We start from the raw sequence: 18,174 nt of genomic DNA on the forward strand, positions 1-18,174 counted from the left end.
GCCCACAGAGCACATTATGTGAGACAAAATCCCGGCAGCCAGGCATGATTTCATCATTGGCAATTGATGAAATAAGTACAACTTTAAATAATAAATGTTTAGTTTCATATGATGCCGTTCATGCAAAGTGCATCTCCCCAATCGGCGAGGAACAACAGATACGTGGGAGCTGCCACCTAACAATTCTCCAGGCTCCTGTGGTCCTCTTCATATTAAGATGTTTTTAATACATTAAGGAATGTTAATACACGTGGGTGGAAATCCATAGCACCCTGTGAAATCCCACACGTGCGACGGTGAAACACTCTATCCCAATACAGTTTGTTCAACAGTTTTGCTACCTTTTGGAGAAACTGGCTTCGAATTTATGAATGCAGAATTCCCACCACTTGTTCAGGGATGCTCTTGGAGATGAGTGCAACAACTCCATGCTCAATCGAGCATGGAGACACTTGGGCTTTTTTGCCTTTTACTTTTATCTAACCTATATATTGAACGTGTAAATAACAACAAAAAATATCAACAGAAAATCCAAGCGTTTCAATGGTTATCCCCTGTTGGTGGTTCTGAGCTGGGGGTGAAAATTCACATTTCTGTGGTGGTGACCAAATTATAAATCTCCTCCTGCCCCCCTCGCCAATGCAAAAAAAATGGTTCAGTCCACAATCAGTGCTTACAATTGTTCATCTGACAACCAGGTCTTATGAAGCCATGTAAGTGTTGGCAATTAAATGTGGATCAGCCGGTTATTTTGTAAAGGCAGTCTTGTGGTGCGAAAATACCGTATTCTTACGCAGGTGGCTGTGTAGCTCAGGTCAAGAGCGCTGAACCGGCACCGTTGATATTTCGTGATTGAATCTGTGTTTTTAGCCACCCGTGATTAAACCGGGTTCTCAAGTGTGGCGAATTGATGACTGCACAAAAGACCCATAACGTTTAATTTGGTTTTTGATTCATAATGTCGGCAAAATTGGAGCTCGAAGATATTTTTTTGAACAATAAATATCAGTTTGACTATCATGCAACTGATAATCTCATGACAGAGCTTGTGGCAATGGTTACCGTTGTTGTGGAAACAATTAAAAGACCACTTAAAGGATTTGTTTGAACTCCCGTGAAACTTTCGTTATGTGGGTCGTTCTTCTCCGACACTTGGTGCGGCTGCTCTCTGTGAGTGTTCTGAATATATATTCGTCATCCCATGACAAACTTGCCGATAGCACATTCGGAATACATGGGAGTGGGGGTGGGGAGGGGTATTATATTTACATTCTATTTTATTTTTGCTATTTAGTATTCTCCTGTTTCAAATCCAAACTTTGCAGCGGTTATTAACATCACATATTAAAAAAAACATGAAATGCATTTTGTTAAAAGGCAGGAAAGTAATTTGGGGAATCTTAAACTTGTGGAGAATTTTTGGATTTGTTCGCACTCATGTAAGATTAATTCAATATGTGCAGGGGGCTCCTGATTACTTTCTGTTTGGTGCGAATTTTATTGTACGTTCTGGTGGCTTGTTTTGTATTCGCATAAAATGTGTGTAAAGACCTAAACGTTTGTGGGAATGGGTGGCTCAAAAGTTTTCGCAATTAACTAATAAAATGACGAGGAAAGAAAAATGTAGTGAGTCGCCTTTTAACGAAGTGTTTCGCAGGCTTGCCAATGTAATTCATTAAATTGTGCCATACTTAAAGTGGTATTTTTGGAGTGCTTTTCTCTAATTTTGTTAATTTTCACATAGACGCCTTTGAGGAATCATTGAAACACAGTTTTTTTTTTGTAAAGGGAGACTCGGGGTGCATTTGCTAGATGGTATATTTTACAGTTTAAAACTGTGAATACTCAAAAACGGAGTCAATTAATTTTAAGACCAATGTAATTAATTAAATTGTGCCATACTTAAAGTGGTATTTTTGGAGTGCTTTTCTCTGGTTGTGCACTTCCCTCCCGACCCAGCTGAACCAGCGAGAGATATTCCAAATTATCATGGAAGGTGGGGGGGCATGTTTATCTATAGAACAACTATTATGAAACCGACCAGGCAGTGGTGGCTATGCTCCTGGCCTGTGAACCCACTCCGTGGAGGCAGCAGTGAGGGTTTGATGGGCGTCAAGGAGGTTCCATACCCCTGGCTCGACAGGAGAAGGCGGTGCAGCAAAATGTGGACTCCACCTGTAGCACCTGTATGGGATAGAGTCTTTCCCCCTCTCACGCGTGAGTTTTCTCTGGGTGATGTAGATTTCTCCAGCTCGTTAATTGGCCTGTAACACCTTCGTATTATATACTTTGCCTCTCGTGGGAAATGTTGTGCCCTTATACAGTTAAAATTAATTCAGCTATCAACGCACAGTCATGCTCAAACTAGTATTTCAGCAACACTGATCTTCATTGGCAGCCCTGAGCCATTACCATGGCAGGGACCATTGAGCCAATTCGGTCAGCAACCAGGATTTGAACCTCCCAACGTATCGTTTCTTCTTATCTTAACTTAAGTCATATACGCCTTGACAAAGGCGCTTAACAGATCATTAAGAATGGTGCATATGAATGTGAAGCCCAGGTGAATAAACTAGATGAGAGGAAGTAATGGGCGAATCTGTGATGCAGTAATGGGCAAATCTGTGATTCGAGTTCTCTCGCCGCAGTAACACCAATGCTGACGCTTCATTTCAAATCACGTGCGTTCACCGGAAGAGTCCAATGCCATCATCTCTCTATAATTGAGAAGCTCGTTTAATGTACGAGCACTCATTAATGGAAAGAGAATTCGCTGGAAACATCTCAACAGAGTGTTGGGCAATTGTTGGTGCCGGCTGGCTGCTGCCCTTCCACTTGACTGTGGCTCCTCGCATCTCCGAGTCTTTTCCCCTTATTTGAGAGTGAGCGAACACTGAGCGGCGGCGAGATACAAGTCGAACATTATTATTATTGTGATAACAGGCTGAGTGGACCTCTGACTGGGGAGCCTTAACTCGCGCGCTTACGACTGTGACCACATCGCTATTTAACTGCAGAAGCGCCCGGCCAGATACGAGATTTCAAAGCCCGGGGTTCAAATGAGGTGTTGTTTCATACTTCACATTCCGCTGTGCTCAACAATCAATTGCGGTATGACAGCCGCGGCTGTGCGCTTCCTTCGCGCCTTCACACTAAAAGAGGGAGTAGGAGGACAATGATTGCTGCTTCTTGCCGGCAGTATTGCCGGCTGGTGACACCGTTGACAAATTGCACTGTGAGCTACGCTGTCAGGGCCGGAGGGAAGACGCCAGAAACCCCCGACCAAAGTTGCGTTAATAAAAGTGGCAGGACGGAGGGTAAAGCGAATATATAAATAAATATGTCGCACTTGCGAGTGTCCAGCCACAACTCCTGAAGCCAGTGGATCTTCAGCGTATCTACGGAGGCAAAGGCAACTCAAAGTTAATCAATAGAGAGATACATTTGCTGGCTGTAAGGCTGTGCCCAACACGCTGGAGGCCATAGCAGAAAGGTGGGCTGTGTTCAATTGTGTCTGCACCTATGTGCGTGTATGAGTGTGTGACCGGGAGGGGTAGTGTAATGGTTAGCACGCTGCGCTATGAACCTGGTGGGCCCGGGTTCGATTCCCGCTCACGGCCAACACCGGGAGACAAATGCGGCCGGACGTGGTGTTGGCCGGACGTGGTGTTGGCCGGACGTGGTGTTGGCCGGACGTGGTGTTGGCCGGACGTGGTGTTGGCCGGACGTGGTGTTGGCCGGACGTGGTGTTGGCCGGACGTGGTGTTGGCCGGACGTGGTGTTGGCCGGACGTGGTGTTGACCACCCACCCCCTCGTGTGCCGTGCCATGCCGTGCCGGCCTTTATAGGTGCACGCTAACAGCACTTGCCCCTACAGTCTGTTAAGGCTATACGGGGGTACTTTGTCTTTTTTAATTTAATGGCTCGCTTGCTTTTTTGATTAAGCGTTCGATCGGGCGATGTGCTGTTGAGCTTTTAATAAAATCTTAGAATGTAATGTGACAACATAACCTGTGCATGCTATAACATTATTCGGCTGGTGGGATCCGTGGTTGTGCCGCTCAACTTAAGGTTGCATGGTTCAGACTTCAAATCCCAGTCGTGATGGGCACGCAACGAGTTGCCTTCAACATCAAAACAGGACATCTGAGAATGCTCTGTTTAACACGTAGGCTATCGCAACAAATATCCATAATACAGGGTTTTTATTATGGATGATATTGGCTGTCGCCTGATAAAGCTAGTTGTATTTACTGGCGAAACCTCGTACTCAGATTGTAAATGTTGTGGCTTTTCTCTCCAACACACCGGTGTGCTGTACTAGTAACGAACTGGCACGTTCTGTTTACGTGACAAACCTTACTAATTGGCTGTGTTGGGTGGTGGCGTGTTTAACGACACATTTACATATTTACTAGATCTAACCCAAAAAACGTGTTTTATGGACAAGAATGCCCTGCATGCCACGATGACGTTACAGTTCCCACAAATATTCTGTGCACGGCAAAACTTGAGTTTGGATTTTACTCAGACAATGATTTCTGATGCATTGAAAATGCTTGTAGTTAGCCAACAGCGCTTGTCAGAATCAGAATATGTGAGAATCAAAATCAGGAAATGTATTTATACTGGCGGGATCCGATGAGCTATCACATTTTTTTTCACACATGTCCAGTAATTTCACAGATGTCCAATGTTCAGACTGACCACCACCATAGGGAATGGGCCATCTGCCCCATGCTCATTTGGGCATGGAGATGATTTCAATTTGACTTTTTATTCCTCCAGTAAAACCTCGTTGAGTGTCAAAATGCTTTTTTTCATGAAGGGATCCTCCACTAGGATGTTTGGTTCGTAATTTCATGGACAGTTTGGTCATGGGAAGAAACAGTAATGCTTAAAGAAAATTGCACGCGTCTCAGAGAATTACACTCAGAAGTGTGCACAGACAAGTCAAGAACCTAATTTTGCACTTCCATCAGCTGGGCTCCTCACAGCCCAGCACGGATAGAGTTCCACAGCACGTGCTGATCTCTTTGTCTCGCAATAACCCTGTCTGATTGACTCTCTTGCGAAAATCACCCATGATGCCAATTTACGTGTTCTGCTCGCACTGTCCAAACAAGTGGACGCAGGTCATTTATGTACAAAGGGTAATGAATTAGATGACCCTGTTAGATGAATGTTGGATTTTCCACTTCTGGCTCAGGGCCAACAATCGACATGAGGGGCACCTGACACTCAGCTGAATAGGGAGACACTGCGACTCAGACTTGAGTTGATCTCAAGTCTGAGTCACAGAAGTACGAAGGTTTTACTAAACAAAAAAAAACTTTGTATTTTACCAGGTAAGGCCCACTTAGCTATATATCTCTTTTTCAGAAGCAACCTGGCCACAAATGATAGCTCAACGAAGTTGCTTATCACGTGGAGATTTATAGTAGCCAAATACTCTAAGCGCATGACGATTATAATTGTGGAGGGGAAAACCGGAGAACCCAGAGAAAAATCCACGTGACCACGGGGAGTACATGCAAACTCCAAATATACAGGCGTCAGGGTCGGGATCGAACCCACGAACTCTTGCATATCAAGCGGGGAAGTTAACATATTATCACCGCAACATGCAGGAAGGCCCAAGACTGGTTCAGAGAGGCAGGTTCCCCTGAACTGATATATTCCGATTGCATATCGACCCCTATTCTGTGGTGTACATTGCGTGTATGTTCCCCTGTGTCTTAGCCCAGTGTGGAGGGACACTGACTGGCATGGGTGGCGTGATTTTGAGCCCTGGCTTTCCCGGGAACTACCCCAGCAACCAGGACTGTGTGTGGCGAATAAAGCTTCCCGTCGGGTTCGGTGAGTTATGGGCAGTGTACGTTTCTGAGCACGTGTGCGAAATTCACAATTAACGAGATATATGTCACCGTTGTGTATGGTAACATTCTGCCTGTCATGGTGCTACAGTTAGTCTCAATGTGCAATCCGAAGGTTGTCAGTTCAAAAAGAGGGATGTTAACTCTGCTTGTCATCTCTCTGGGTTATGTTAAGCTAGTTCCATACTTTGGTTCTTTCGGTTAAGTCACGTCTAAAGATAAAATAATGAATTAAAATAATAGCGACGTTTCGATTGCAACACAAGCAATCATCATCAGGCATAAGAGAAATAGCAACAAAAATCTAACTAGAAAACTATAGACAGACATACAAGCAGACAGACATCACAAGGACACACAGAGAGAGGACACATATCGGCACAGAGAGAGGGGTCGTTTCTGTGGCGGTCCCTTAAATATAGGGAGGGGGGCGGGGACGGAGAGAGGGAGGGGGCAGAGAAAATTAGCATATCAATGAGTGGACGGCAACGTGTTGCTGCTGCGCAAGTAAGATGACGGCGTGGCACGGCACGCAAGCTTGAAAATTAGGAGAAAGACACACTAAAATTAAATAACCTCGCAAAATATCGAAATGTGATGTAATGCAACACAGAGAGTCGGTCAACACACAATTAACGCATAGCCTGGTTGATTACGTATTTCAAAGATTGCTAAGTTAGAATTTAAGTTGTTCTCTCTGCCTGTGTCCTCTCTTTGGAATTTTCACACTTAAATTCTAACTTAGCAATCTTTGAAATACGTAATCAACCAGGCTATGCGTTAATTGTGTGTTGACCGACTCTCTGTGTTGCATTACATCACATTTCGATATTTTGTGAGGTTATTTAATTTTAGTGTGTCTTTCTCCTAATTTTCAAGCTTGCGTGCCGTGCCACGTCGTCATCTTACTTGCGCAGCAGCAACACGTTGCCGTCCACTCATTGATATGCTAATTTTCTCTGCCCCCTCCCTCTCTCCGTCCCTGCCCCCCTCCCTATATTTAAGGGACCGTCACAGAAACGACCCCTCTCTCTGTGCCGATATGTGTCCTCTCTCTGTGTGTCCTTGTGATGTCTGTCTGCTTGTATGTCTGTCTATAGTTTTCTAGTTAGATTTTTGTTGCTATTTCTCTTATGCCTGATGATGATTGCTTGTGTTGAAATCGAAACGTCGCTATTATTTTAATTCATTATTTTATCTTTAGACGTGACTTAACCGAAATAACCAAAGAATAATTCCTGCAGTCACGAAAGCTCCAAAAATTAAGACTAGTTCCATACATTGTAGAATGCCAACTGTGGTTATACAATAGAAAGAGCGAATGGTCGATGTGATTTAATCGTGGAATTTCCACCACTGGCTCCTGGCTCAGGGCCACCAATGATATTAGAACACCTCCGGATGCTTGCTGACATATGATGACGCTTGAACTTGTTCATTAATTCAGGCAATGTTGTTCAACTGACGGCACGCAAGGCCAATGGTGGCCCTTTGTAAATACTACTGGAGCGGCACGTTGAGGATTGTTGTTCACGAGACATAAATAGATACAGATTAGTGAGGTCAGAGAGAGATAGAGAGATAGAGGTAAACAACAGATATAGATGAGAGGGCTGCTGATAACACATACAGATGTGTGAGATTAAAGCGACATAAAAAAGAGAGACGAGAGACCAGAGACGAGAGGTACGTGGTCACGTAGACGTCACGTTGCCATCTGACGTCATAACGTGCGTAAATGTGACGCCACACGGCCTGCCAGCCGTTTGCTAATTGTATCGTGTGGCTCAGGGGACAACAGTTGAGAAACCCTGCATTCAGGGTATGTTGTATATTCAGGGAACAATAAACCTAATTATACGGCATGGCTTTTTTTCTTCCATTAATTGAATTTCCAAGCACAGTTGTTCTATTATTATGCAATCTGATGTTGCTTCGCATTGATTTATTTTCCACTGCTTAGTACATTTGCAAAACATAAATATTAATGTATATTTAGCTGAGGTCCGCCTGCAATAGAAGCTGCTTTTGACATTAATGATTGTTGAGTAACATTTCTAAATTCTAATCTTCATTTTACCCATGATATACTAGTCCCAAGTGAAATGGAACTTTCACAAATGTCTCAGGACCCTCAAAGGACATTGCTCAGTTTAGTATAGGAAAGTTTGTGAATATTTTTTTTATTGCCAGGATTGTAGTAATAAAAAAATAGTAGCATAGGCTTGACTCAGACCATCATCCCCCCAGGGCTGATGTTGGAGTAGGCAAATGCTTCGTCTTGCCGTTGGATTTATTAGGAAGCCACAGGGAGCTATGCACTTTTAAATCGAGATTAAAAACTTATTTTTAAGAACTCCTTTTTGTGTTTAGCTTGTTGCCCTTCCCCCGCACCTTTGATTGGCACAGTTGACTACGTGTGGTGGCGAAAGAACATCCAACATACGTACATTGAATGGGTTTCCACTCTGCAACATACGAATCAGGTGCCCCCTTAATCGTAATGCATCTTAAGGTGCAGCCGGCCACACGGAAACATTTCCGCCTTTCTGGGCGTCAAGTGTGCGTGGAGGCACTGTGGAAGCGCCCGGGTTGCCACTGCGTTGTCTCGCAGGGGCATACTTCCAGTTTGCCAACTTCTCCATGGAACCCCTGCACGACTTTGTGGAGATCCTGAGTGGTCCCTCGGAGGTCAGCGGGGTCATCGGCCGATTCAGCGGCACCAAAGCACCGGCCTCCACACTCAGCACGACGCACGAGACCGTCGTGCACTTCCAGAGCGACTACTCGCAGAACAAGCAGGGCTTCCGGCTCGCGTACCAGGGTACGTGCACTCACCGCCTCCTGGAGGGCACGAAATAAATCACGCGGATCCTTCACTCCATGTAGCCTATACATGCTGTTGGGGGAAATCGCTGTCAGTGGTCACCTGGGATGGCCAGAATGGGGGTAATGTGACCAACACCACTCCCGAACCAGCTCGTGTATCCCCAGTGTTGATGTTAACACATCGCCGCACCGGCCACTCGTTTATGGCCATGTTGACATGCGGGAAGGACCAAGACTGGTTTAGATAGTCACTACTGGGAATTGGACTCGAGTCGCCGTCATACTAGCACACTGCACTACAAATTACTGATCCACCAGTATGTTGTGTATATTATGCAAGATGGTGGCCCATCCTATGGGCAGTGTGATGAGACACATGGCACTCAATGCCCCTCGTCAGACATCAACTTACATGACACTCACCACGCACCAGTTTATAAAAGATGGTGGCCGTCGAGAATTAGTGGCTTCACCCGTCATCACACACACCCTTACACCATGGCTGAATTTTCTTTTGAAATACAGCCTTGATAGGACCAGGTAATTGTCAAGTGTAGAGCAGATCAGCAGTTCCCCGGGCCAATAAGACAAATTATTGGGTCAATTGTCTTTTTTGCGTGTATTTTAAACCGTGTTCACATTATCAATGTATGATAAACGTGACAGATTCATTGCAATTGGTTGAGTGCTCTAAGAGGATTTCATGGAAAATACATGCGCATAGATTAACTGAGTTCACATAAGGGTGAACTTCGGGTAACGGCTTTATTCCTTTCCCTCGCGTACAACTGCCGTTTGCCAATAAGTGACGGTAACGTCAACATGGTGCTTGTGCCAGGCTAGGTACACTTTGAGGCTACGTGAAGTATTGAAGGCTCGCAGTCAGGAGGTCATGAAACAGACCCAGGTGCCATGGGTTGATTGACTGATATGACTGGTAGATGCACCGCCTGTGCCCCCAACTGTGCCAACTTGCTGCGCTTTAGCCACCTGGCACTCCGCTCATTGTTGTGGGCATCACTCTTCCACCCTCCACTGTTGCTGGAGGGCGACTGCCTCCAACTGCTCAGTAGCGTTCTCCATGAGCATCCCCCAAAAGAGAATGATCTTGACACCGCTGGTACTGGTCATTGGCAAGTCCAATCAGCTCCACATCCTTCTGTACCACATCAGTCCATCTCTTCTCTAGCCTATGCCACACCCGTTTAGCCCTATTTATTCAGTCAAACAGAAGCTGTGTGGGTACGTGGTAGCTGGGAATGTGGGCAGCCTTGCCTGCCAGAGGAGCTCACTGATGAGACTGTATGAATATCTCTCTAGGATCTGTGAGCTCTAACAATCCAATCTGGATGGATTATAGGCAGACAGCCTAAATATTTCAAAGCAACGCAGATGTTAATTTAAAATACTCCACGTTCTGCAAGCATAGAGAAGGGGGGGCATAACTGTGGTCGAGAAGACCCGGAGCTTCGTGTGGAGCGATAGACAAGATAGCTTCCACACAGCATTACGCAGCTAATGCAAATATAATACTGCTCAACTAATTTAGAGTTGAGACCTCTGCTGCCAAACCAGATCTGTTTATAAGCAGACTGCCCAGGTACTGAAACATCTCCACTCTTTCCACAACTACCCCATCATTTAAGTCGAGTGGAGGGTGCATTTGATTACGTAAAATACCCAGGCAGGTGCTTGTTTTTGTGCTGCTGATGGTAAGGCCCCATCTCTCAGTAGCACGCTCTCCAGATCAAGTAGCAGCGCCTCTGACTCCTTCTCAGAGTGGGCCGCAATTACCAAATTATCTGCATACATAACATGGCTGACCAATAGGAAGCCATCCCTTTATTGCACCTGGGCATCGATCAGCCTACCGTTGTATCTGTGTCCGATGAAAATACATCCACGGAAAGCTGTTTCAACTACTTGGGCCAGAGGACATCCCTGTCACACCCCAATGTGAACAGAAAATTGCTCTAGCTCTCACCCAAACGGCTTTACCCGGGCCTGGCCACCATCATGATGGTCCTTAATGGTTGTGAGCAGAGGGTCAGGGACTCTGAAAGTATAAAGAATAACCCAGTATCCTGGCCTATTTGTGGTATCATAGGCGTTGACTGGGTCCTTAATAGACACAAAGACAAAGATCTCCCATATAGCCTTAACAGACTTTTAGGGAAAATGCTGTTAGCGAGCACTGATGAAGGCCGACACACGACGGGTGGGTGGCCAACACCACGCCCGGACGCACACATGTACACACACTCGTAGGAAACCGTCTCTCCAGGAGCGCCACGCTCAAGTTACACCCCCATTTTCATCATGTCTCCCAGTCTCTTCTCATCCCTCCTGGAAGGTTCTACAAGTGTCTCCTCTTCCTCCTTCTTACCAAACCTGGCTTAACCAACTCTAACCGTCCTTCATTTCCTTGTTCCCTTTTGCTGCCCTCTTCGCTTAACCAATCCCGTGCTTCTCCCCAGACAGCTGTCCTATAGCAACATTTATTTAAGGGGCTTCAGCGACCCTTACATATGGATACACTCAAACAACCCATTATTTTGTAAAATAAATCATTCTCTAAACGACCAGGCAATGGTTGTTACCCATTTCCTAAGGCTTTGGAATTCAACACAATAATCAACCTGCTTAATTTGTATTTTACATACTTGCAAAAATCAGGTTGAGATGGCATTGTCAGTTTGCTCAAAATGCATTTAGAGGACCACAATAAGATCAAATCCTCGTTAAGGGGTCCACAACCCAGCCTATCATCTTTATAGGGTTGATAAATGTGGTACCACATTGTGAGTCATCATTTTGAGGCTGTATCCTACCATGCGAATGTGGAATTTATACCGCCCGTTCAAGGCCACCTAAGCATTTGAGCAAGTCCACTTGTTTGTGTGGAAAACTACAATGGATTTGTTTTGGTGGCAGTAAATTCTAGCTGGATGCCAACTGTTGATAGAATTCTCACCTCGCAACTCATGGGTCGCCATGTGAAATTACCGACCATGGGACTTTTCGGCCCACTATCGCTCCCTGTGACATGTATAAAATAGAGTACCAGTTTGTGAAACGCCAACAGTGGTCATCGTATGCAGCAAGAGGCCCCCTGATTAATTAATTATTTTATTCCAATATATTTGTCCCTGTCATTCAGAAAGACTAATGTCGGTCGTAACTTTAAGTTCTTAATGTTAAACAGAAGCTTAAGCATTCATACAGCCAGTAATAATTCCGTATACAGCCTATACGGATGCAAAATAACTCAATGCAATATTATTGGCTACTTATTTATTTATCTTGCCCCTTTATCTTAATTTTCTCATCAGTGTCCGAGCAATTCTCTTGACATTGCCCAGCGTGTTCCTTAAATGTGGTGTGAGATATCGTTTGATGGCTAAATTCAATGCATTTTTTTCTCTCCAAATCAATATTCTTGACATCTGCGCGGTGACCGACAAAGCCTCCTCGTCTTGTCCTTTAAGCATAATGCTTGTGCCATTTGCTTTGTGCTATATTTCAGCATCGTTTCATTACCTTTCTCCTTTTCACAATGGCAAATGAACAAACATTTATCTTGAAATTTAACGCATTCTGTAAACATGGCCTCGCAGAGCTCGTGAGAAGGTCATATGTCTGCACCTGGTTGGTCAAGCATGCATTCATACTAATTCATAATAAACGTTATAGATTTTTTTATTGCCTCAAGGTTCGGTCAGTTATTGAAACACGGAAGTGACCCCAGATGCTTTTTGGATCATTTGTGAAAACCACTGCCAAGTTCCCATACATATATATATATTTTGTAAAGTCTTTATTATATGGTTTGTATAACACCATACCACCCCTTCATGTGCAATCCCGGATTGAATACATGTGCCGGCTAGCTGACTGATACAGCTTCTTGAAACAAAATGTTGAATCTTTGCCTCTGGGTCTCATTTGTGTAAGCCGTGCATGTTTGCGTAGTGACTAACTTGTAGACGTAAGTTCTTAGAGGCAGTTCTTTAATTAACACCGAGGAAACTTTGTACAATACACACCCTACACTGTTACACACTCTGCTGTCTCTTGCTTATACGCAACTCTACACTGGTTGCTCGGCTACACACAACAATAGCCATCTGACACTGACGGCGCTGAACTATGACGGCGCTGAACTAAGACGTCTAGCAGCGCAATATCAAGTGACGACGACAGCGACGAAGGCGGCGAGATGACAGCGATGATGGTGACGATCTTCAGCAGCACGATGGGATCCCACTCCAAGCGATAGCCCCGAGGTCCCCTCCCAGGCCCCCTCTTATACTGTCAGCGTGGCCTGGCTCCACTCCCGGCCACGCCCCCCTTCTGGAACCTACAAGCGGGCTCTTGACGTGTCCCTTCCATAACCTTTGCCCCAGATCCCTCTCAGGTCTATCACGTGGTCTGCTGTCAGTCTAGGCCAGGGGTCGGCAACCTACGGCTCCGGAGCCGCATGCGGCTCTTTACGGGCTGCTTCTTGACGATATGTACGTATGTACAGTATGTACTCAGATGCATTGCGGCTCTTGAAATACTGAATTTTGAACCGAATTGGAAAGAAATGGCTCTTCTTGTTATTTTGGTTGCCGACCCCTGGTCTAGGCCGCTACAAGCTGCAGATCCCCTTCCCTGCCAGCAGCCAGCGCTATGCTGCTAAGTGACCGATTTTATGTCACTACACTTGTATACGTGTCCATGCATGCTCAATGTTTGTGTTTATGAGTGCATTTTACGTATGGGGAGTAGTTGCACTATGTTTAGCACAACTGCACCACCAACACAGCGACACGAGTTAAATTCCCAGCCATTAGACAGCATTGGTGGCACGTGATAGCTGAACTTAACCATGGGATCTTCCCTGGGTCGACTCTGCTTCTTAATGAATAAAACTTTGCAGGATGTAATCATCAGCAATGAAAATATGTGAAGGCAGCCAGACATGGTTCTGACCATGCACCATGACATGGTTAATAGGTGCTCGCAAACACTACTTGCCCCACTGGTTTATATAGATTATATGGGTGAGTAGTGCACGTGTTCTCGTATGTATGTGTGCTCATGTGTTCGCACGTGTATTTGTGTGTTCATCTATGTGCATTTCTAATATTTTAAAATAATAGAAAAAAAACTAATGCATGGGACTGTGTTAGCAATGTTAGACACGCACAAGAAACAAAACACCGCACCCTTCACCAATCCCTGATTATAACACGTTAGTTTGCGATACAGCTTTGGCAATGGCACCTTCACAGCTCACAAACAGGCCTCTCGATGTTGTTCACATATCAAATGATAATTATCATGACACTCATGGTACAATTACAATTCAGGAAATGGCCCTCTTCAAAGTAGAGAAAGAGCAGAGAGATGAACTTCGCTGGGGAGATTGCACTTTCAAGTACACAAATCTGTGTATGTATGCGCCTATTTATGTTGTGGTGGAGCGGCAGCGTAATGGTTAGCGCGCTGCGCTACAAACCCGGCCCACTCGAGTTATATTCCCGTTCATGGAAAACACCAATGACGATTAGCTGAACCAGTCGTAGACCTCCCCTAGATCGTCTCAGCCTCAAAAATGAATACCTGGTGCGGTGTGTAAACATCATCACTAGTGAGACAAAGGCGGCCTGCCATGGTGCTTGCCACCCACCCCCTCGTGTGCCGTGCAGGCCTTCATTGGGGCTCGCTATCAGCACCTACCTCTACAGTCTGTCAAGGCTATATGGGGGATTTTTGTTTCCATATTTATATTGTAAATACACCATGTGCATTCCGTACATAAGGCATTGTTTTAACGACTGTCTTGGCTTGTTGCAGCGTACCAGCTGAGCTCCTGCCCCAACCCTAACCCATTCCGCAATGGCTTGGTGATCGGCAACGACTTTGGTGTTGGCAAATCGGTGTCCTTCGAGTGCTTCCCGGGCTACACGCTCATCGGGCACACTGTCCTCACCTGCCTGCATGGCTACAGCAGGAACTGGGACCACGCCATCCCCGAGTGTGAAGGTGAGACGCAGCCATCCTCCTGAAGGGGTACCACGGTGGTGAGATGTTAACTACCTCGCTTTATGTACAGGAGGTCGTGGGTTCGATCCCAACCCTGATGTCTGTTGTATATGCGAGGTTTTGATTCATCTCTGGGGCCTCCGGTTTTTCCTTCCACATTTAGAATCAAAATGCGTTTAGAGTTACGTGGTTGCTATACATATCCACGTGATAAGCCACTTCGTTGAGCTATCATTTGTGGCCAGGTATCTTGAACAAGAGCAATATAGCTCAGTGGTAAAATAAAACATTGTTTTTATATCAATTTAAAGCGTTCGTGACTGCAGGGATTCATCTTCTTGGTTCTTTCGGTAAAATCACGTAGAAGGGAAGTAATAAAATAATAAAAATAAAACATAATAAAATAATTCTCACGACGTTTCGGCCACAACACAAGCAGCCGTCCTCAGGTGAAGACCAGGTCTGTCGAGGCGACAGCGTCTAAATGAAACACCACCACGCTTGGAGCGTCTATTTAAGCTGGGTTGGAAGGGGGGGGAAAATGCGCCTTGACAAAATAATCTGCATATCGAGAGGAATTTAGCATATTTATGGGAAATGCAGGAATGCGACTAGTGCTACTTGTGAAATGCGTAGGAGGTGGGCGGGGGTTTTTCAAAGTCATATTATGCCCATGCATTATGCAGGATTAGCAGCATCAAAGGGAGGGAATAGGGGTAGCATTAATAAAGGGAAGGAATGTTAATAGTATGTAGCTGCAGTAACTAAACAACCACGTAAAAAGCTAAAGTATAAACTACATAGTATCATCAGTATGCTAACCCTAAGTAATACATTAGAATTCTAGGTCGCAAAAAATATAATTTGCTTCCAGCTAAACTTTTAAACTTTTTCCTTACATCAGACGGGTCTATCCCGTACTATATGCTGCCATAGACAAACCCAACATTAAATTGTATACTGTATTACTATACACTACCCTATGTCTTAGAATAATACATAGTGTAATATTACACTATGTATTATTCTACCCACCCAACTGTATACCACACTGCTGTATATTCACTATACAATTACGATACTATATATTACCTTATACATTGTATTAAACATTACACTTTAATACTATTTATTATTATACAATATGCTATACACTATACCATTGACCGTCGCGTGAAAGGTACTACGAGGAAGCAACGAAATATGTCAATGGGAGAGTGGTGATAGGAAGCTTGCAGCGGGGCAAAGAATCCATTCCCTGCGGAGAATACAAGATATATAGTCAATGTCAGTGAGTGGAACGCGGTCTGAAAGTCACCGTAAACGTGGACACAATCAGTTAAGATCCGAAATGGTTTATTACGTCCTTCCAATGATTACTAAGCCGGAATCCATCTTCTCGGTTGAAATTGTCTCTGTGTTTGTATATGTGGATCGCCTCATGAACGAATCTCCCATGGTAGCCAGATGGCTTGCAGAGAATCTCTGCAAGCCATCTGGCTACCATTATGCATTATTCTAAGACATAGGGTAGTGTATAGTAATACAGTATGCAATTTAATGTTGGGTTTGTCTATGGCAGCATATAGTACGGGATAGACCCGTGTGATGTAAGGAAAAAGTTTAAAAGTTTAGCTGGAAGAATATTATATTTTTTGCGGCCTAGAATTGTAATGTATTACTTAGGGTTAGTAGCTCAGCTTATTGAGTGTATATTTAGCATACTGATGATACTATGTAGTTTATACTTTAGCTTTTTACGTGGTTGTTTAGTTACTGCAGCTACATACTATTAACATTCCTTCCCTTTATTAATGCTACCCCTATTCCCTCCCTTTGATGCTGCTAATCCTGCATAATGCATGGGCATAATATGACTTTGAAAACCCCCCGCCCACCTCCTACGCATTTCACAAGTAGCACTAGTCGCATTCCTGCATTTTCCATAAATATGTTAAATTCCTCTTGATATGCAGATTATTTTGTCAAGGCGCATTTCCCCCCCCTTCCAACCCAGCTTAAATAGACGCTCCAAGCGTGGTGGTGTTTCATTTAGACGCTGTCGCCTCGACAGACCTGGTCTTCACCTGAGGACGGCTGCTTGTGTTGTGGCCGAAACGTCGTGAGAATTATTTTATTATGTTTTATTTTTATTATTTTATTACTTCCCTTCTACGTGACTTTACCGAAAGAACCAAGAAGATTGTTTTCATAGTTTTGTTTAAATCTTGTATGTACACAGTGCATTGACACTCATGGATTAGTATAAAATGTATAGGTGCAGCCCTGCAATTCTCGCTCACCGCCACTCTAGAGGGAGCTCGAGAGAACATCCCCTATAGTTTATTTTGGCATACTAATCCTACTTAAATTTTATATCGCGTCATTCATGCTAATAGAATCCCATAACGCTGTATGTTAATTATATATAAGGGGACCAATTCCCGTGTACAGCCACTACCAAGCGAATGAAACCCATACTACTACCAAGCAAAATAAAAATGAAAGAACGATTTAACAAAAGGCACCAAAACAAAAAGCACAAAGCCTACTCTTCCATGCTGCTCTGATGCGTTGGAAGAAGTCAGAGTACCGACACTTTACCCCGTTACGCGACGTGGACCAGCCAATCTACTACTGCCGTGTGGCCAATGTCCGACCTTTGAATTTCGTTCTTCTAAGTTAAACACATTTTTAGGGACATAGGACTTTCCATCAACGTATATCTGTGGAAAAAAACCCTACTTTAATTATAAATATGTTGTTTACAAAAAGATGTTTGATTATTTAATTCGTTATTTTACAAATAATTGTAGCTTTACTGGTTTTTTTCATATTGTAAAGCACCTTGGGATTACCTGTTGAAAATTGTGCTTGAACAAAGTTGAATGTTTACATTTGTTTTCTTGAGATTATGAATGTACCAGTAATATGCTGTGTAAATACTCCAAGTGTGTGTATGTTTGTGTCAGATGATGCAGTGCTGTGGTTAGACTGCTTGACTCTCAATGGGACAATTGAAAGCTGAAATCCAGATTATGAGGGTTGACTCATCATCTCACTGAGGTTATTGAAACGAGTACCATGTTGTGGGACATCAACAGTGTTCGTCCTATGGAGAGCCTGGCCCATGCCACCGCAATCTATCATTTCCATCACTGGAGATGAGATACGTACACTCTAGCTTTAAAATGAAAATATTACTGGATCTCATTGTTCGTCATCTTCCGTTGGTTATTACATTTTACCAGCTCCTATTCCACTGCACTGTGAGGCTGGTGACCTGGTTTCAACTCCCAACCATGGCTCATATCAGTAAAATCGATGTCTTAATTGGTCTTGGCAACAGCACTGACCAGCGTGGTTAAGTATGGTCATGCAACCGCCATGACTGACACAGCACAGTGAGGCTCTAATGAAGCAGTGTTTTGCCAAT

The 18,174-nt window shown here is 44.2% G+C and overlaps 1 protein-coding gene across 1 annotated transcript in view; it reads left to right on the forward strand.

Moving 5' to 3' along the window:
• The window catches only part of LOC144724936 (CUB and sushi domain-containing protein 1-like), a 684,194-nt gene that overhangs the window by 527,614 nt on the left and 138,406 nt on the right, over positions 1-18,174 (forward strand). Inside the window, exons 40-42 of the mRNA XM_078604260.1 lie at positions 5,743-5,859; positions 8,491-8,700; positions 14,550-14,738. Of these exons, the coding sequence (XP_078460386.1) occupies positions 5,743-5,859; positions 8,491-8,700; positions 14,550-14,738 (516 nt within the window). The remainder of the gene's footprint in view (positions 1-5,742; positions 5,860-8,490; positions 8,701-14,549; positions 14,739-18,174) is intronic.

Source organism: Lampetra planeri, chromosome 22 (assembly GCF_965212315.1).
Source record: "Lampetra planeri chromosome 22, kcLamPlan1.2.h2, whole genome shotgun sequence".
In the NCBI taxonomy this organism is placed as follows: Eukaryota; Metazoa; Chordata; class Hyperoartia; order Petromyzontiformes; family Petromyzontidae; genus Lampetra; species Lampetra planeri.